Source organism: Gobio gobio, assembly GCF_949357685.1.
Source record: "Gobio gobio genome assembly, chromosome: 1".
Taxonomy (NCBI): domain Eukaryota; kingdom Metazoa; phylum Chordata; class Actinopteri; order Cypriniformes; family Gobionidae; genus Gobio; species Gobio gobio.
The window spans coordinates 34,568,439-34,587,506 of record NC_137097.1 but is presented as its reverse complement, the minus strand read 5'-3'; the positions used below and the strand labels follow the sequence as shown (position 1 = coordinate 34,587,506).

The 19,068-nt window shown below is 39.3% G+C and overlaps 1 protein-coding gene across 2 annotated transcripts; it reads left to right on the top strand.

Annotated features, from left to right (window-relative positions):
• Positions 1–7,291: 7,291 nt before the first annotated feature.
• On the top strand, positions 7,292–17,506 carry LOC307136301 (E3 ubiquitin-protein ligase TRIM21). 2 transcript variants are annotated; one of them, XR_013817764.1, is made up of 11 exons: positions 7,310–7,426; positions 10,056–10,138; positions 11,783–11,881; positions 12,113–12,214; positions 12,342–12,476; positions 13,687–13,824; positions 13,917–13,968; positions 14,539–14,565; positions 14,682–14,708; positions 15,385–16,280; positions 16,513–17,506. XR_013817764.1 is itself a non-coding variant. In XM_079833199.1 (10 exons), exons 2-10 carry the CDS (start codon positions 10,076–10,078, stop codon positions 15,942–15,944), a joined length of 1,203 nt encoding a protein of 400 aa, XP_079689325.1. In that variant the 5' UTR covers positions 7,292–7,426; positions 10,056–10,075; the 3' UTR covers positions 15,945–17,506. The 2 variants fall into 2 exon arrangements, 1 of the variants encoding a protein (XP_079689325.1); XM_079833199.1 differs by having other exon boundaries at positions 7,292–7,426; positions 15,385–17,506.
• The last annotated feature ends 1,562 nt before the right edge of the window (positions 17,507–19,068 follow it).

The following is a 19,068-nucleotide window of genomic DNA, read 5'->3' as shown; positions in this document are numbered from 1 at the left end:
ATTAAAGTTTATTGTTTATTGTTCGCCGGTTCCCGCCTCCTTCTTCCCACACGAACAAACATCGTTACAGAGTGTATTCGCCTTTAGACTACAGCATTTTTAATGTTTTCTTTTTAGTTTTTTTTTAAATGTACATTTATTTGTATATTGCTTTTCACCATGCATTTTGTTTCAAAGCATCTTTATAGAAAATATTTGTTTCTACATACTGTGTCAAAGTAATGTCCATATGTCGGAATGTACAGTTCTAAAATAATACAAATCATGCAGTTAGCTAACATCATGTATTCTGTTACAGTCCCAGGTGAAAGATTTTGAAGAAGACTGGATAAGTATTTCCCAATAACAGCTAGATTTATTCAACACAAGCAAACAACATGAAACAGTGTGCAACGCACAAACAAATACCGGACACTGAACAGAGGAGAAGGAGGAACTTAAATACACAGATGATTACCTCAAATGATGATTTGTTAGTGTCCATGGTGATTGATGAGTGGCGGGAAAATAGAAAAACTTTTTCAAAGAGTAGGGGTGTAACCCCGGCATCCTGGCCAAATTTGCCCATTGGTCCCTGTCCATCATGGCCTCCTAATCATCCTCATATACCGACCGATTGGCTTCATCACTCCGTCACCTCTCCACCATAAGCTGGTGTGTGGTGGGCATTCTGGCGCAATATGGCTGCCGTCGCATCATCCAGGTAGATGCTGCACATTGGTGGTGGTTGAGGAGATTCCCACTTCCATGTAAAGTGCTTTGTGTACCCAGAAAAGCGCTATATAAATGTAACAAATTATTTTTATTATTATTAGTAATTGGGTGAGTTGGAATGAGTGGGTGGAGCTGTAGGGTCTGGCACTGATGTTGTGACAGTACACAACATCAGCCCACCCCCACCACAGGCAGCTCCTGATAACCGACCCTCTCGCTCTCCTGGAACCAGTGGTTCACAGAAGGAACTTTTGATGGCTCACCTGAACAAGGAAACAAGGCCGGTTGGAACCCGAGTATGCATTGGAAAGGTGTTAATCCTGTAGAGTTCTGGCGAAGAGAATTCTGCACTCGGCCCTGGGAAGATTGCGGTTCCTGCTGTGTTGGTGGGTGTGGCAGTATAACCGCAGGTAGCATTCCATCTCTTGGGTTTTCCTTTCTGTCTGCCATTTGGACTGTTGGTAAGTAGCCTGATGATAAACTCATGGAAGCTTCCAGCAGTTGAAAGAAAGACTTCCATACTCTGGATATAAACTGGGTCCTCAACCAGAGACAATGTCCTCAGGTAAGCCGTAGTTGCGAAAAACATCCTGGAATAAGGCTTCAGTAGTTTCCATTACTGAGGGCAGACCCTTGAGAGGAATCATTTTGAGAGGAAACTTTAGAGAATCGATCAACTGCCACAAGAATACAGATAAAGGAGTCAGATGGTGGGAGATTGGTGACTAAAGCCGCGTTTCCACCGAAATTACCGGGAACTATTTGTACCAGGAACTTTTTTCCCAGGAACTTTTTCTCCCCCAGACCTGCTACAATCTGCGTTTCCACCGCGATCTTAAGTACCGGGGAGATTAGGCAAATTAGTCCGGTGACGTAGCAATGCGCGCGACTGCTTCTCCCAGTCACCGACGGACATGAATCACTTTTGCGCGATACTGTCTGCAACAATAACAAGTGGAGGAGATGCAAGCAGCGCTGCTTTTGCATACACATTACCAACACTGCTTATTTAAACGTGCACTTTCACCTGGTTTGACCATTTTAATGCAAAATGGGATGATGGGCAATCCAAAATCTGAATGTGTTGTAATAGCTCAATTCCAAAACTAAATATTTTCTATAAAAGGATAATGAGGTTTCAGTCATTCATGACAGATGTGTGAAAAGTTAATTGAATGAAAACAATAGACTGAATTAAGCGGTTGAAAGATTAGGTACTAGACTGCAAGTATTTTATTTTTTTATCACAATAACATCTCTTAACATTCACAACAACAAAAAAAGTCACATGACTAGTATTACAATATGCTTCATTAAATGCATAATTTTAGAGACTTCTTCCTCAAATTTTAAATGAAGCAGGACCACACTTATGGCTTCACTTAAGTTGTGGTTATAAGTTATTATACTACATTCACATAGTTATACATTTAAAAATATAATATTTGGGTTTTCTAGATATGTTTATGTGCATATTCAGAAAGACTTGCGAGCAGCAGCCCTTTTATTTGCTTCCTACACTATATGAATACAATTAGAATGTGGTTATATAGTTAGAATGTGGAAATTAAAGACACAGTGACATTTTACACATTTGACTTTATTTTAGACAGATTAGTTCTTACAAAATTAAAATAAGTGTGCAAAGACAAATAAATTACTAGAACAATAAAATGAAAATATAAAATGTGAAAACAACAATATAAAAAAAAGTGTATTTTTCAGTAACCTGTCCAAGAGCTGTGCCAACACGTACAATATATAAAGTACAAATGTGGTAGTGCAAATGCTTCATTCAAGCGGCTGGTCATTGTGGCTACTTCTTGAACGACTGGACAAACTGTCCAAGAACAGACAGAAACCCGGTCTGAAAGTCCCTCTGCTTTCTTCCGCTTCTGCCTGGTGGAATGCCAACTCTTGCCTCCTCATCTCTCCTCGGCCTGGCTCTCCAGTAACAGCTGCATATATTGGTCAGTTCTTGTCCATGCTGCAGGACGGCCCGGTTAGCATTCTCCATGTCCCTCAGTGCATCAAGAAAGTCACAGTCCCTTCTCCTTTTCTCTAAGTAGAAAAATTGCACTGAAACACATGGAAATTAATACACAAGGCAACCATGAAACAATAGAAACCATCAATTAATTATTTAAAGTGTTTTCACTACAAATAATGAACAATTGTTTGCCCAGCTTGAACAATGCCCAGTGTGCCATTTTTATCATGGGCAATTTAAGTTTACAATTAAAAACAACAAAACTACTCAAAACCATTAAGGATTACACATCAGTTTTTAAATATATACACATTTTTGTCAGCTTTATACCTCTGCGTGTGTGTGTTTCGGCAGGAGACACAGGGTTAACGTACTGGTGACTGCGGGGGAAAACACGCTGGTCTCCGTTGCCTCCAATTCATCAGGGCCACTCGTTACACCTGGAAAAGCACGTTGAAAAAAGTCACTGCAACGTGTTTAAACACTGCAACGAGTTTAATAGATGATACCAAGTTGAGATATTTACCTTCAACCCACTCGGATTCCTGGATGGTTTCCAACAACGCACTAGCCGAGTCTTTCGTTACCGCTGTACCAGAAAAGGACGGTCTGTGTCCCAACAATACGCCGGTCGGAACCGCTCCGGTTGTTATCCTTTAATTTCTTGTAATCTTGTCTTAATTTCTTCAACTTCTCTCTGCACTGTTTTCCAGTGTGACTGGAACCGAGTCGATTTCTTCAGGTAACGTTATACCTTTTCATTGCGGGTCACAGTTTCCAGTTCCCGCTGGATGTCCTCCTCCGCTTATATGCTCAATAAAGCCTGAGCCTCGTCGTCGGTCCATCGGTCAAATTTTTTGTTGAACTCTATTGTTGCAAAGAAAATATTTACTGAACGCAGAACCCACGAAACCCACCTCGCAAAAGACTTGTAAATATGGCGGTGGAAAAAAAAATGCTGACATATCTGTTGACGTCCTGGGTCATACTGGGCCACCAGCAGTGGTTTCAGAGGAGCGAGAGGATTTGCTGGGTGCCTGGATGTCCAGATCCAGGAGATGAATGAACCATGAGGGACAGACACAAGGTGGAAGGGCCGTATGTTGGTCCCTCAGGGCCGCCTAGTAGATCGGGCTCAGTTTGGGTAGCCTCTGCTGGATATGTGAGAGAGCTTCATCCTTGTGGTTCTTGTCTCCAGGTCGGTTTGGGGCTTGACGAGTTTCCCGAAGATACTCCAGGTTTCGATGGTCTGTTATTACCTCGAAAGGATGACTCTCTCCCTCCAGCCAATGTCTCCATTCTTCCAAAGCCATGTTGATAGCTACATGGATGGTAGGTACATGGATGTAGTCTCGGGGGCTCCCCCTGATGCTGGGATAATACAGCTCCAACTTCGTTTGTGGAGGCATCTACTCTTACAGTAAATGGGACGTCAGGGTTCGGATGGGTAAGTATAGGAGCGGTACAGAAGGCTTCTTTCAGCTGGTGGAAAGCTTCGGTGGCAGATGGATTCCAGCACAGAGACTTGGGCTGGTATCAGAGCAGTGAGGTTAATAGTGAGGCACTTTTCAATTTATCTTTAAAGGTGCCCTAGAATGAAAAATTTAATTAACCTTGCCATAGTTAAATAACAGTAGTTCAGTGTATGTAAATCACATACAGTGAGTCTCAAACACCATTGCCTCCTCCTTCATATGTAAATCTTGTTTGTGAAAAACACCACGGAAAAATAGGCAAATCTCAACGTAACACCGAGAATGATGCAATCGTCGGGATCATTAATATGTACGCCCCCAACATTTGCATATGCAAGCACATGTTCACTGTCAGGCGAAACTGCGCAGCCGTATCATCTGGAGTTATGCAGGTAAACAAGCGCCACGCGAGAATAGCGAACATGGCAGATCATGGAAACAAATGTTATGTTCCAGGCTGTGCAGGGGATGTGAAAACGTTTCATACTCTTCCCACAGATAAAACATGTCAACAGGCATGATTGATGTTTATTTATAATCGGATACCGCAACAATTTAATTCAAAGTTGTTCGTTTGCTCAGCCCTTTTCACCATGGACAGTTTTTTCAAACCTGGGACAATATCAGGCAGGCTTTGCTCAGCGTCGGAAACTGAAGAAAGGGGCAATTCCAACCATATACCTGCAAGCAGTAAGTGATTTTATCCACTTCTTGTCTGTCTAAACAATTTCTGATTAAATTGAAAGCTTCTTAGAGAGAAGCATCATTAACGATAATATCCCCGTTGTTGTCTAGATCCAACGCAAGATGCTAGTACAGTAACAATAAGATAATCCAAGTATCTTACATAACTAAATGGCTAAATAAATCGACTTTTAAATCAGTACTCTACTGTCAAACTCAAACGTTACTGTACAAACAACATATTTAAGCGCTACCCAGTTCAGTTTGTGTTTCAAAGTGAAGAAGCTATCATTGTAAAATCACACAGGGACACATTACAATAATTAAAATGTTTTTACAATGCTAAAAAATTTGTGGCTGCTGTTGTGTATATTTAATGCTATATGCTAGTTATCGTTTAGGCTGAAGTTCTGATATGGACGTAATGATTTTGAAGGTTCCTAATTAAAATAAAGACTTAACTTACCATTCAGAAGCGTTCATTTCCAATCTCAAAACATGTTGTTGTTCCTCAAAATCTGCATCTTCGTCAGAAACAGGCTCAAACATATAAGGTTGAATGCCTAATCTCTCCATCGTCATGACGGTCAGCTATCATTGAGCCGCAGTGAAACTGCCAATCAGAGCAGAACTCTGCATTAATATTCATGACCCTTCCAAATAAGGCAAAAACTGACCATTTCATCCTGGGGAAGATTTCTAGAGTTGTAAATGGACCTGTAAAACTGTATCTGGACAATTATTGACCTTAAATAACCATATACCCTCTATGCAGATACCAGAGAACAATTTAAAATGTTGTTTCAAATCATTCTAGGGCACCTTTAAATTAATAACATTTAATAACATTTAATAACGCACACTGCCAGTTTACCCAATAGTATTTCAACACCATTGTCAATTGAGCTAATTCCTGTTGTGTGTCCTCAAACTGGCAACCCATGTGAGTGTGGAGGCTGAGGGAGGATGGTGCGGGGCAACTTGGACTGCCATTTCAACCAGCTGTCATTCTTGCATACAGCAGCTTTAAAGAATCTACATCTGTTGTATAAAGTGCTATGTAAACAAATGTGCCATCACTGTAATGCTGCTTGAATTGCAGAACTGGTACAAACATATCCACATCACTGTGATCAGACACTGTCTTGCTAATGTTTTCTCACCACTGTAATTTTTGTTGTGTTTATTTTGTTATTGAGAGGAAAGCATGCTGTACATATTTGTATATTCTGTCGAAGCGCCACTCAAGTGAGCTCTTAGATTCAATGCATTTCCTGGGTATTCGATTTTAGCATGGCTTATTTTGCAAGCGACTCTTGCTGATCTCCTTGGAGGCAAAATGAGTCCACACTTATAATTGCTGGTACAATTGTCTTGCAAGCTGGGTTTGCTAATGCTAACTCTATTGATACATACATTATAGTATAAACATACTTTATGAAGAATATAGTTTATAAAGACACCACAACTGTTGTTGTATTGTTTTAGTAAGAATACAGTTTATAGGAAGAAGAAAAAACATGTATTAGAAAGAGCTCTGCTAAAGAAGAAACAAAAGAAAAAAGCATTATACCTTCAGATGTTGGGTTGCCGACAAAACACAGGATATAAAAAAAACGAAAAGAGCTTTATATAGACAGGTTTTGAGGGGATTCCCAGAGATGATGATGTCTCAAGAAATTGGAATTGACCAGCTGCCTATAAAAGACAGAAATGCAATGATTAGGGGACCTAATCTGCTTTGAGACCTTCTGAAGAGCTTCTCCAGCACCAGAACCATTGCTAATATTGCCTTGAACTCTTTGATATTTGTACTTTATTTGTATAGATTATTTGTAGAATACTTTTTTTAATTGAAATACTAACTGTAATAAATAAATTGACTCTGCCTCCCGTGGCATTGATTTAAGTCGTTGAGCCAGAACAGACCGCAGAGAAGATCTTCTGTCTGATTGTAAGTATTTTAAATGTCTTATCATTTAGATCAGATTTGATTTAGGCTACCTAATCTGAGAATAATAAAGAATAAGATAAGTGTTTTACACACACACACACACACACACACACACACACACACACACACACACACACACACACACACACACACACACACACACACACACACACACACACACACACACACACACACACACACACACACACACACACACACACACACACACACACACACACACACACACACACATTCATAAGACACGGTTATTTATCAAATTCATATTTTTATTTTAATTCACATATAATTTGTATTCAGATAACTATATTCTGCTTGTTATAAAGTTCGAATAAAAGAAAAAGAAAAAAGAAAAGGGAAATATAAAATCATTGTACAATAACACTCGCGTACCTTGGGCCACAATAAACATGGAGTCGCTGTCATTCCGCGTCTGTTTTCCGGAAATCCCCGAATGACGCTCGGCTCGTGTTCGGATCTGCGAAGTCACTGTACGTAAACAAGGTCAAGTATTCGCTGCAGTCTTCATTCTCCACTGACTTTCTCTCGCGAAGGGTCCATCCAGCGACACAGACAGCACACCTCCTGCAGGTACAGCGATCAATGCACGCACAGATAGAGACATACGCAGCTACGCATGCCGCTTTATTTTCTGCATGTCTGCTTCTTGTAAACATTTTGCGGCTTGTTGTTTTCTCACATGCGTCATGCAAAGACAGCATGGCGTTGTTGACATACTCTCGCAGTGTGAAAATCCTGCAGATGATGTTGTGTGGGATTGTTTTGAGAATGTCATTCAAGGGCATTACCTCATCAATATACATGAAAGATATTGTGCAGTGCAGCAAAGTCATGTGTCTCCAGCCTTTACTCAGCAGGTCTAGACTGCTTACATCTCACAGATTTTCATTATATATTTTTTGCCCTCCAGCATCAATGCATGTATTTAACACATCATGACAAAATATATATTGGAGCTCTTTGATTATAGAATGCTATAATGCTATATATATATATTTTTTTTTTAGGTCTAACTGACTTCAGAAATGAAATTACAAATAATTATAGTATTTAGTCATATTTCACAATACATTTAGGATTGCTCTGTATAATAGATATCAATGATTGAATTTATGCTATATTTAATGGCTCATTTAGTTTACAGTAAATTAGCAGTCTTTCAAAGCACTATATATTTCTATGTTTTATTTATATAAGTTACATTCATGTTAAATTAGTCTTAAAGCTTGATGACAGGAGTTGTTTGGATAATCCTCTGAATTACAGACTGCTTTACGTCACGTGTGCCTTCATCCCCAGTTATTTATAGGTTATTCAAATGATGCATGTAGCTTTTGCATAGATAGATAGTTATTTTTCATAATGATCTAAAAGATGCTGATTATGCTTTGTTTTATTTTTAGTGGCGTTTGCTGATAACTTGATTTTCACCTGACAGATGATAAAATGGGTGAAAAAAACGCCCACGACCCTCTGGCATTATGGTGGAGAATATTGCACACTTATTATCTTAAGAAAATTATACAATCTAGTTTTGCTACCATACTACCATTGTGAAAAACTACACTTTAGGATACTTTTTCAAAAAGTTATTTTTATGGAAATAATATACTTTAAAAGAATGTACTTTAGTTCAATTTATATTAAATGCATTTTTTTATACCCGCTTAAGTAGGACTCCAGTACATCTGTTCTGTATATGTAATTCATTTCATAATCACTTTTATTGTCTTTGAAATATGGTTAAAGTGTACGGCTGAATGAACTGAAAAGCATTTATGATAAACTAAAATATACTTTAATGTCATTTCTTTTGAAACTTGTATGCCGTTTATTTAAATATATTTTTGATGACATTTGCAAGGATGATTGCAATTTAGTACATTTCAAATATATTAACTTTAAATGTAATATTGAATAACACAGGACTGTTAATATTATAATCAAGTTCTTTATATGCGCTTTAATATGTTAGTCAACACATCTAAATAAGTGCACTTCTTTAAAACATGACAAATTATTATTAAAACATAATGATTTCAAATGTACTTTAAAGTAAAACTTTTAATTTTACATTATTACAAAGTGCATTTGTTAAAAGTCTACTTAAGTGTGTTAAGAAACATTGTCATGAAAGTGTCTCTCTTTAAGTGCACTTAAGCAGCCTTTTATTAGGGCCCGAGCACCGATGGTGTGAGGGACCCTATTGGAATTGCTCCGTTTATTATTATTATTTCAAATTAAATTTCATAATATTATATATCTGCAAGTACAGTTTTTTTTGTCTAGAAATCTTATTTCATTTTATTTTTATAACATTTTTTCGAATTTTCTTTTTTTTTTTTTATATAATTTAAGTCAATTCTTTCAACTTAAATTCAAAATAACTCTCCAATACATGCAATAACCAGCTCAAAATATCTTACATTGAGTCATTTTGGGTGTCTCTGCCGACCTCTTGTGGGGAAATAAATAATATAACAAAATATTTCATGACTCTTGCCACTAGATGGCCTTATAGCTCTATATGGAGCAAATGCACTCTTCCGCTGGGTCCTAAAGTATTCTTTCAGATACACATGTAGACATTATAAAATATTTGGTAAAGTTTTAGCATTATAGGGTTAGGTTTAGGGTTTGAATTTAGGTTTTCTATGTATATTGAAGCATTCCATTCCTTCCTAAGGATTTAGGGGAGGGAGGGAAGGATTTGTTACTTTTTTTCTTTATTATAACCACATAAACTCCTCGAATCCATTCAAGTTTTTTCGTGTGTATTCGTGGTTCAAGTGCGACAAAAGTCCTAATGTCTTGGATCTCAGATGAACATTAAATTTTTTATGTATTTGTATTTTTTAAATGAGTTTCGGGTCAAAATGACCCGAGGTAAGAATGAAAATATACTTTTAGGATTTGAAGTGCACATTCAGTACAATTAAGGGCACTTCTTTTTCACAAGGGTTTAGACCATGTGGTCAGATGTTGTGTCAACATTGAACTCCTGAAGCTTTGCTTTATTTAGGTCACGGACAAGGTGTGACTGTTTTGGTCATAAAATTCAGTCATATAAATCTGCTTAGTGTTTAATCATTGATCTGTTGTGAAAGTCAACAAGCGGTCACCTAGATCAGCACATGCTTTTTCTGTGTATCAAGCTTTTCTCATTTCCTGTTTTCTGTTGTTATTTGCTCTCTTGAAGGATTTTTGTGAGCACCAGCCATGATGATGCAGTGTCTTCAGTTTCTGGTCGAACCAACCAAGAACATTGCAGAGAAGTTTAAGGTACCTTGCAAAAATATCTTGGTAGTCTGAGTGGCTTACATGCAAAAAAGAAAGACGTGGTGAACCTATTGCTTCAAAAGCTTTGACATTAGTTGGCATAACAAAGTTTGCCCTTCTTTTCAATCCTGTAGTCCAAAAGGGAGATAAAAGGCTCTTTTAGCTGGTCATTTGTAACTGATTTCAATAGCAAATGGGTCTTTTGCTGCTCATGAGACAAAGACAGAGGAAGTAGATCACACATGAGCTGCCTTTTAATCAAACACTGTCCTTGTTTGTTTGCCGTAGCCTTAATGAACAACTTTAACTGTCTGAAATGACAACATGCCTTGATATACACAGATCAGGCATAACATTATGAGTTGTGTTGGTCCCCTTTTCCTTCCAAAGCAGCCCTGACCCGTCAAGGCATGGACTCCACTAGACGCCTGAAGGTGTGCTGTGGTATCTGGCACCAAGATGCTAGCAGCAGATCCTTTAAGTCCTGTAAGTTGCGAGGTGGAGCCTCCATGGATCGGACTTGTTTGTTCAGCACATCCCACCAATGATCGATTGGATTGGGATCTGGGGGATTTGGTGGCCAAGTCAACACCTTAAACTCGTTGTTGTGCTCCTCAAACCATTCCTGAACCATTTTTGCTTTGTGGCGGGGTGCATTATCTGCTGAAAGAGCCACAGCCACCAGGGAATACCGTTTCTATGAAAGGGTGTACATAGTCTGCAACAATGCTTATGTAGGTGGTACGTGTCAGAGTAACATCCACATGGATGGCAGGACCCAAGGTTTCCCAGCAGAACATTGCCTCCGCCGGCTTGCCTTCTTCCCATAGTGCATCCTGGTGCCATGTGTTCCCCAGGTAAGTGACGCACATGCACCCGGACATCCACGAGATGGAAAAGAAAACGTGATTCATCAGACCAGGCCACCTTCTGACTGGTATGCGGCTATGTAGCCTGTGTATTCTGACACCTTTCTATCAGAACCAGCATTGCCTTCGCTCCCCATGTGCATCAATGAGCTTTGGCCGCCCCTGACCCTGTCGCCGTTTCACCACTGTTCCTTCCTTGGAGCACTTTTGACAGATGCTGACCACTGCAGACCGGGAACACCCCACAAGAGCTGCAGTTTTGGAGATGCTCTGACCCAGTCGTCTAGCCATCACAATTTGGCCCTTGTCAAACTCACTCAAATCCTTACTCTTGCCCATTTGTCCTGCTTCTAACACATCAACTTTGAGGACAAAATGTTCACTTGCTGCCTGATACAGTATATCCCACCCACTAACAGGAGCCTAGATGAAGAGATGATCAGTGTTATACACTTCACCTGGTCATAATGTTATGTCTGATCGGTGTATAGTCTCAAGAAGTCAAACTTTTGACTGTCTATCAGCATAAAGTCTGGTCTACATTAAAGCTTACTGAACTGCCCACACAGGAATAGACCATGACTGACATGAAAAGAGGGCAATCACATTTTGTTTTGTTTTAATGTGTATTTAAGGGGAAGTGGATTTTTCTCCATCATAAGTAAAATGATTAATCTGTTGAATTTGTTCTTGTGTTTCATGAATAAGGCCTGTGGGCAGTCCGTCAACAAGACTGGAATTGAAATAGCATTAATAATGTTTGTTTTTTTGTGTACAGGACTTTCGTAAGAAGGCGAAGAATGAGAAGAGAGAACCGCTGGATGAGAACCAGCAGTTCGTTGTGAACCTCGCCAAGGATCTGGGACGCGTCTGTCAGGTACAGCCACAGATATATGATAGATCAGAGCGGATGATGGATGAATAATCAGAAGTGAATAATAAGTGAAAAAAAGTGGCTAGCAAAAATACTATTTAACTTTTTTTGCGTTTAGACAAACTGAACCAAACAAATTTAAATCTAAAACCTAAAAGTGCAGTTTAAATCAATGACAGGGTGGTTTGACTTCTTTTAGTGTGATGTTGGTCATGTGTGTGTGTCTTCTCTCAGCGGGCGGAGGTTTTGGAGCAGGTCTCAAAGGGCGAGGATGTTTGGCCCACTCTCTCCTGCAGGGCCTTCATTCTGGAGTGGGCATCGCTGCTAGAGAGCAAGGTCAGATACGCATTTGTACCTGTTTTCTGCACTCACTGAAATCAAAATGCTGCAAATAAATGTGCTTTTTGAAGGCTGCCTGTGTAGACATCTCACTAGGTTTTGTCATGAAATACTGTCGCAACAGAAAAGGCCGATGCAGACGGACGGCTGGCCAGAGAGCAGCGACTGGAAGGATCTGGCTCTGAGCAGCGAGCAGGACATGGAGAGCGCCAAGACACTCATCCTCACCTGGACCAAAGACCTAAGGGCCCAACCTGAGGTACTCACACATCACAACGCATCTGCCACCACCTGTATGGCTTTCTGTTTAACCCTAGAAAGCCTACTCTATCATACATGACTAACAAGGTTCGTCCAGATACTGTAAAATGAAATTCCAAGACTTTTTGTAAGCAGTCATTTTTTGCACTACAATCAAACATAGAGACTGAACGTTTCTCCAGAGAGGAATCCTTTTACTTGTAATATTTAAAATGTTTGTGTGCAGCTGCGCGTCCCTGTGTGTGTTATAAACAGAGTGTCCGCACATTGTGCACCCACCTATAGGCGCATATTACTAACGCACCCTTTAAATAACTCAAAAAATACTGCACTATTGACTTTAGACCAAGTTTTTGTTGGTCAATGGTGCAGTCGTTTTCAGTTCCTCAAAATAGAAGCGCGCCAACAATGCGCCTGAACACACCTGGTTTTCAGACCAGCACGCCCATGGGAGAACAGATGGGCACGAGTGCATTTGCTATTTAAACAACGAGGAGCTGGACGTGAAAATGAGGACTGTGTTGAGCTGAAACTAGCAAAAAACACTTGGGTCGCGCCAGGTGTCGCATTGTGCCGGGTGTATGATAGAGCCCATAGAGTGACAACTATTATTTATATGCATTTAATGCAAGTATCTGTTATACTGTTATAAAGATCTCATTGATTTACATTACAAGCATCAGAATTTTATCTCACTTTTTGGTCATATAAATATCAGCAACTGCACCAAATTGCTTTTTTTTTCTCAGTTTGGGCCTCTGAATAAATTTTTTTTATATGAGCTTCATACTCTCACTATATCATAAAAGCCTGATGTATTGAATATGATACACATCAAAAACACATATGCAAACTTGTCTAAAAATTGAATAGATTGTCTAAAAAAATTAACAAAAAAACCTTCAATTTCAGAAAAATTGGACTTATGTCAAGTTTTACAGGGTTAAATGAATGGTTGAAAACTGAAAAAATGTCAAAACCTCTTTCAAATACAACATTTCATATGAAGCACCTTTAAAGTGTGTGGAAAAGAGCCGAGCTTCCTTTGTGTTCAGTGGAGAAAACTCAGAAAAGTATCAGCATATGGGTTTTAAATGACACCCTCAGACCTGAATGCTATTATGTTTTGATTATTAATTTTTGGGGTGAATAGTTGCAGATGCGTTGAGTGGCAACATTTGCATCACTTCCCCCTCCTCCGTGTGCAGCAGAGTGTCTGGCCTGGAGAACAGGTGGTGGCGGCTTTGGATGACTTTGAGAATCACTGGAAAAGAGGCCGGATGTCCACCCTGCAGTCGGCCGTGGAGCTGGTGTTCTGGACACTCATCAACAAAGAACTGGACAAGGTATGAAGAAGTAAAGTCACATTACAGGAACTTCAGCGAACAAACGGCTTTATAGTAACACAAAAACCTTTCTGATTTATCTGTGTGTTCAGGAAAACATTCCCCAAAAGTGGCTCATGTGGAAACAGAGGAGCCAGAAAATAGGTCAGATCATCTCTTCAGTGTCTGGAATATCATGAATATATTAAAAAAAGATATCAAAGGTGCTATAAACGATTTAGCCATTGTCAACAAACCTGACTATGGTAAAGGCAGAGAGCGTTTCGGATGTGTGTGCGGCTATAAACGTGTGCCATGTGATGCGCATGCAAACACAATATTTTCATTGGATTCAAGAGTTTAGCATCCATATAAACATTGCAGATTAATTGTATTTATTTAGCTGATTAGATGTGTCTGTCAGGTGGTAGGTATATATTGCGCATTGTATAAAAAATGGGTTATACTTTAGTTTAAGGTGTCCATGTTACAGTGTAAGTATACATTTAAGTACTGAGTAATAATAGATAACTACTTACTATAGGGTTAGGATGATGGTTTGGTTTAGGGTTAGTTGCCTGTAATTATGCATAATTTACTGTTATTATTATAGTAACTACATGTTGCATGTGTAACAAGGAAACTGTAAAATAAAGTGTTACCAAAAAATCTTGCACCTTTATTTGATATATTTGTAGCTCAATTATCTTTTTTGTTTTTGTTGTTCACTTCTAGGTGCCACCCCATATATTCCTCACTCAGGTGAGTCACTTGTTAGTGTTTCTCAATATATTCCAGACAGCTTTTCAGATATGGTATGGATTGAATATTAAGACTCACTATGAACTTGAGCTAATTGTTGCTTTTGTTGTCTTTAGTGTGGGACTGGATCTGTGATGCAGGAGGTAAGACGTGTGCTCAGATGAGCGGCATTGCTGACTACAAAGACAGCTGCCTGCTAAGGCATCATCATAACTGTATTAGAATTTCATAATTGGGCAGCATTCCCATATATGTGCATCATACAAATAGCATTTCTCACAGGAGACTCGACTCGCATTCGAAAAGATTTTGAGTTCAATAGATACACTACTGATCAAAACGTTTGGGGTTGTTAAAGGGATAGTTCACTCAAAAATGAAAATTCTGTCATCATTTTTTCTCCCTCATGTTGTTCCAAACCTGTATGAGTTTCTTTCTTCTGCTGAACACACAATAATATATTTTAAAGAATGTGGGAAACCGAACAGTTCTGGGGCACCATTGACTTCCATGTTTTTTTTTTCCTACAATGGAAGTCAGTGGTGCCCCAAAGGGGCCTGGTTACAAACTTTCTTCACTCTTCTTTTGTGTTCAGCAGAACAAAGAAATTCATACAGGTTTGGAACAACATGAGGGAGAAAAAATTATGACAGAATTTTAATTTTTGGGTGAACTATCCCTTTAAGTTGTGAAAACCTTTTGATAGGCTTTGATAACTTAAAATGCTGCCAACATTGGTTGTGAAACAAGGTAATTTTGACTGATTCATAGTTTATAAATTGATTCATTAGTCTTGACCCTCCATTCATTCCATCATAGTGGATGTGACCCTTGACCTGGACACAGCCAATCCTGACCTGCTGATCTCCGAGGATGAGAGGCGCATGCGCTGTGGTTTCAAGCGCAAAGACGTGCCCAACTATCACCAGCGCTTCGACGGTTGGTGGTGTGCGGTCGGAGCCGAAGGTTTCGCCTCTGGCCGCCAGTACTGGGAGGTGGATGTTGGGGAAATGGACTGGCGTATCGGCGTGGCGAAAGAGTCAGCCTTGCGTAAAGGCTTCAAGTCTCTGAACACCGACACCGGATACCTGACCCTGCGGCTGGAGCGCGGCACGGAGCTGAAGGCCCTCACCGTGCCCTTCACCGCCCTGCCGGCCACCTTAATCCCTCGAAAGGTCGGCGTCTACCTTGACTTCGGCCAGAGCCAGCTGTCCTTCTATGACGTGGAGAACCGCTCCCACATCTACACCTACAACGAGACATTTGGAGAAAAGCTCTTCCCGCTCTTCGGAACGGTGGAGATTGTGAAGGACCTGGTGATCAGATCGCCCGGGAACAGGAACCACTGCCTGTGTCCCGGCATGTGCCTGTGGGGTTGAGATCCCGTCGACCCCAGAGCCCAGTGCTTAATCTCTAGAGCAGTGGTTCTCAACCGGTTGCAGCCCAAAATTTCAGAGATAGCAGAGAAAAAATGCAACAAATACTTTTTTATGTACAACAGTTGTATATTCAGCTTATTTTGCAATGGGATATTAGTCCCCGCCCCCACATATGCACATATTTGCTTGTATTTTTTAAAGCTATATTTAGTTAGTTAATAATTCTTAGCAAACTATTGTTTTTTTATTTGTATTCATTTGTATGTAAAATGCTACAAACCATGAGTTTATGATTAGGATAATAAATAAATACGCTGTCAAAAGTGATCTACGGAAGCCCAGAACCACGGCGTAAAAAAAAAAATATCTAAAATTACAAAAATAAAGTCAATATATTTTGAGAATAAAGTAAAAATTACGAAAAAGTCATAATATTTTGAGAACAAAGTAAAAATTGCGAGAATAAAGTCGTAATATTTTGAGAATAAAGTAAAAATTGTGAAAAGTACAAATTACGAGAATAAAGTCGTAATATTTTGGTAATAAAGTAAAAATTATGAAAATAAAGTCAAAATTACAAGAATAAAGTCGTAATATTTTGAGAATAAAGTCAAAATTACGAGAATAAACGGACGAGGACGAGACCAGAAGCCTCGCACATTCAAGTTAGAGAGGTTTAAATAGTTAGGGTAGCAAAATAAGTGGGATTGCGGCAAGGTATTCCCAACTTCTTTTTACTTCTAACTTCTAAGTGAAGAATGAAAGAGAACTTCCCCGTGAATATATCGGGCCATTGGATCACGTTCAGTCTGAGCACGAGCAATAAAGTTGCTGGCTGCAATTCACTTAACGGCCACCGGTGTCGCTATTAATACGAGTTTCTGAATTCTACATACAGCGCCTTTAAAAAGTGGCTTTACACTAGTTTGTCACTTGGTTGACAGACATCCCCTCATTCTCGGAAACCTTGAACAAAATGAAGCAAGTTCAAATAAAATGTGATGCAGACGACATTAAACACAGGCTCACTTGCAATGAGAATCAACAGGGTTTGTGTCAACCATAATGTGGCTGCTGAGAAACAATTGATATTCAAAAGACAATTAGATACCCATCAAGCTCAGTTTTCTTCTTCAGCCAATACATGTTAATCCTTGTGTGTATTGTTGATCATATGCAGTTCATAGCAAGATTGAGAAATGTGAGTGTTTGATGCTAAGACATACTGTGTTGTGTCGTTTGATGTATAAATTGTACAGTCCTGAAGCAAAACCAGTTGAGAACCAGTGTTCTAGACCTCATTAGCATTAGATAAACCACTGGGCCATGTTAGTTGGTCAGCTCTTATGGCTGACTGTGATCCATAGCGGTCAAGACCAATAATTTCATCAAGGTAGTGTACAATCTCTTTCAGCTACTGCTTCTGTGGTACTTCTGAAGCTGCGTCTGTCTGCACCTTATTATATAGTGTCCACCTGCCCTGTCTGCACTTTCACATTCATCTGACAAACTCCAATCACCAAAACGCACTTTATGTGAATAATAAATGGTAATAAGCTCAACCCTGTGTGTTCACTCTTATTTATCTGTCAGATGTTTAAACATTATGTAAAGATTACGTACACATGCATTGTGTTGTGAGATCAAAATTATTATTATTATTATTTACGCATTGGTCAAAACAAGGCATAATTAAATGTATTATATTAATTCAAATGTATTTAAACATTGAATTTTAATGTATTACACCACAAAAAAATATAATACATATTTATATTAATTTCATATTAATTTACTCATTTTATATAAATGAACAAACAGGAAATGGTACATAACCAATATGTAATAGTCACGATATAGGGAAAATTACAATAACAAGCAATAAAAGTACAATAATACAAAAAAAAAAGGTATACAAAAAAGTTTTTTATATATATATATATATACACCGATCATTTGTTCAGCACATCCCACAGATGCTCGATTGGATTGAGATCTGGGGGAATTTGGAGGTCAAGTCAACACCTCAAACTCATTGTTGTGCTCCACAAACCATTCCTGAACCATTTTTGCTTTGTGGCAGGAGCATTATCTGCTGAAAGAGCCACAGCCACCAGGGAATACCATTTCCATGAAAGGGTGAACATGGTCTGCAACAATGCCTAGGTAGGTGGTACGTGTCAAAGTAACATCCACATGATGATGGCAGGACCCAAGGTTTCCCAGCAGAACATTGCCCAAAGCATCACACTGCCTCCGCCGGCTTGCCTTCTTCCCATAGTGCATCCTGGTTTTCTTTTTTTTTTCTTAAAAGAAAACATGATTTATCAGACCAGGCCACCTTCTTCCATTGCTCCGTGGTCCAGTTCTGATGCTCCCGTGCCCACTGTTGGTGCTTTTGGCAGTAGACAGGGGTCAGCATGGGCACCCTGACTGGTCTGTGGCTATGCAGCCCCATACACAACAAACTGCGACGCACTTTGTATTCTGACACCTTTCTATCAGAACCAGCATTAACTTCTTGAGCAATTTGAGCTACAGTAGCTCGTCTGTTTGATCGGACCACACGGACCAGCCTTCGCTCCACACGTGCATCAATTAGCCTTGGCCGCCCATGACCCTGTCGCTGGTTCACCACTGTTCATTCCTTGGAGCACTTTTGATACTGACCACTGCAGACCAGGAACACCCCACAAGAGCTGCAGTTTTGGAGATGCTCTGACCCAGTCGTCTAGCCATCACAATCTGGCCCTTGTCAAACTCGCTCAAATCCTTACTCTTGCCCATTTTTCCTGCTTCTAACACATATGTCCCACCCACTAACAGGTGCTGTGATGAAGAGATAATCAGTGTTATTCACATAATGTTATGCCCGATCGGAGTATATATATATATATATATATATATATATATATATATATATATATATATATATATATATATATATATATATATATATATATATATATAGAGAGAGAGAGAGAGAGAGAGAGAGAGAGAGAGAGAGAGAGAGAGAGAGAGAGAGAGAGAGAGAGAGAGAGACTAATTATCAATTAAGAAAGAAAGAAGAGCAAGAACCTCTACATTTTACAATCAAATCAATAATCTAACATATCAGAGCATA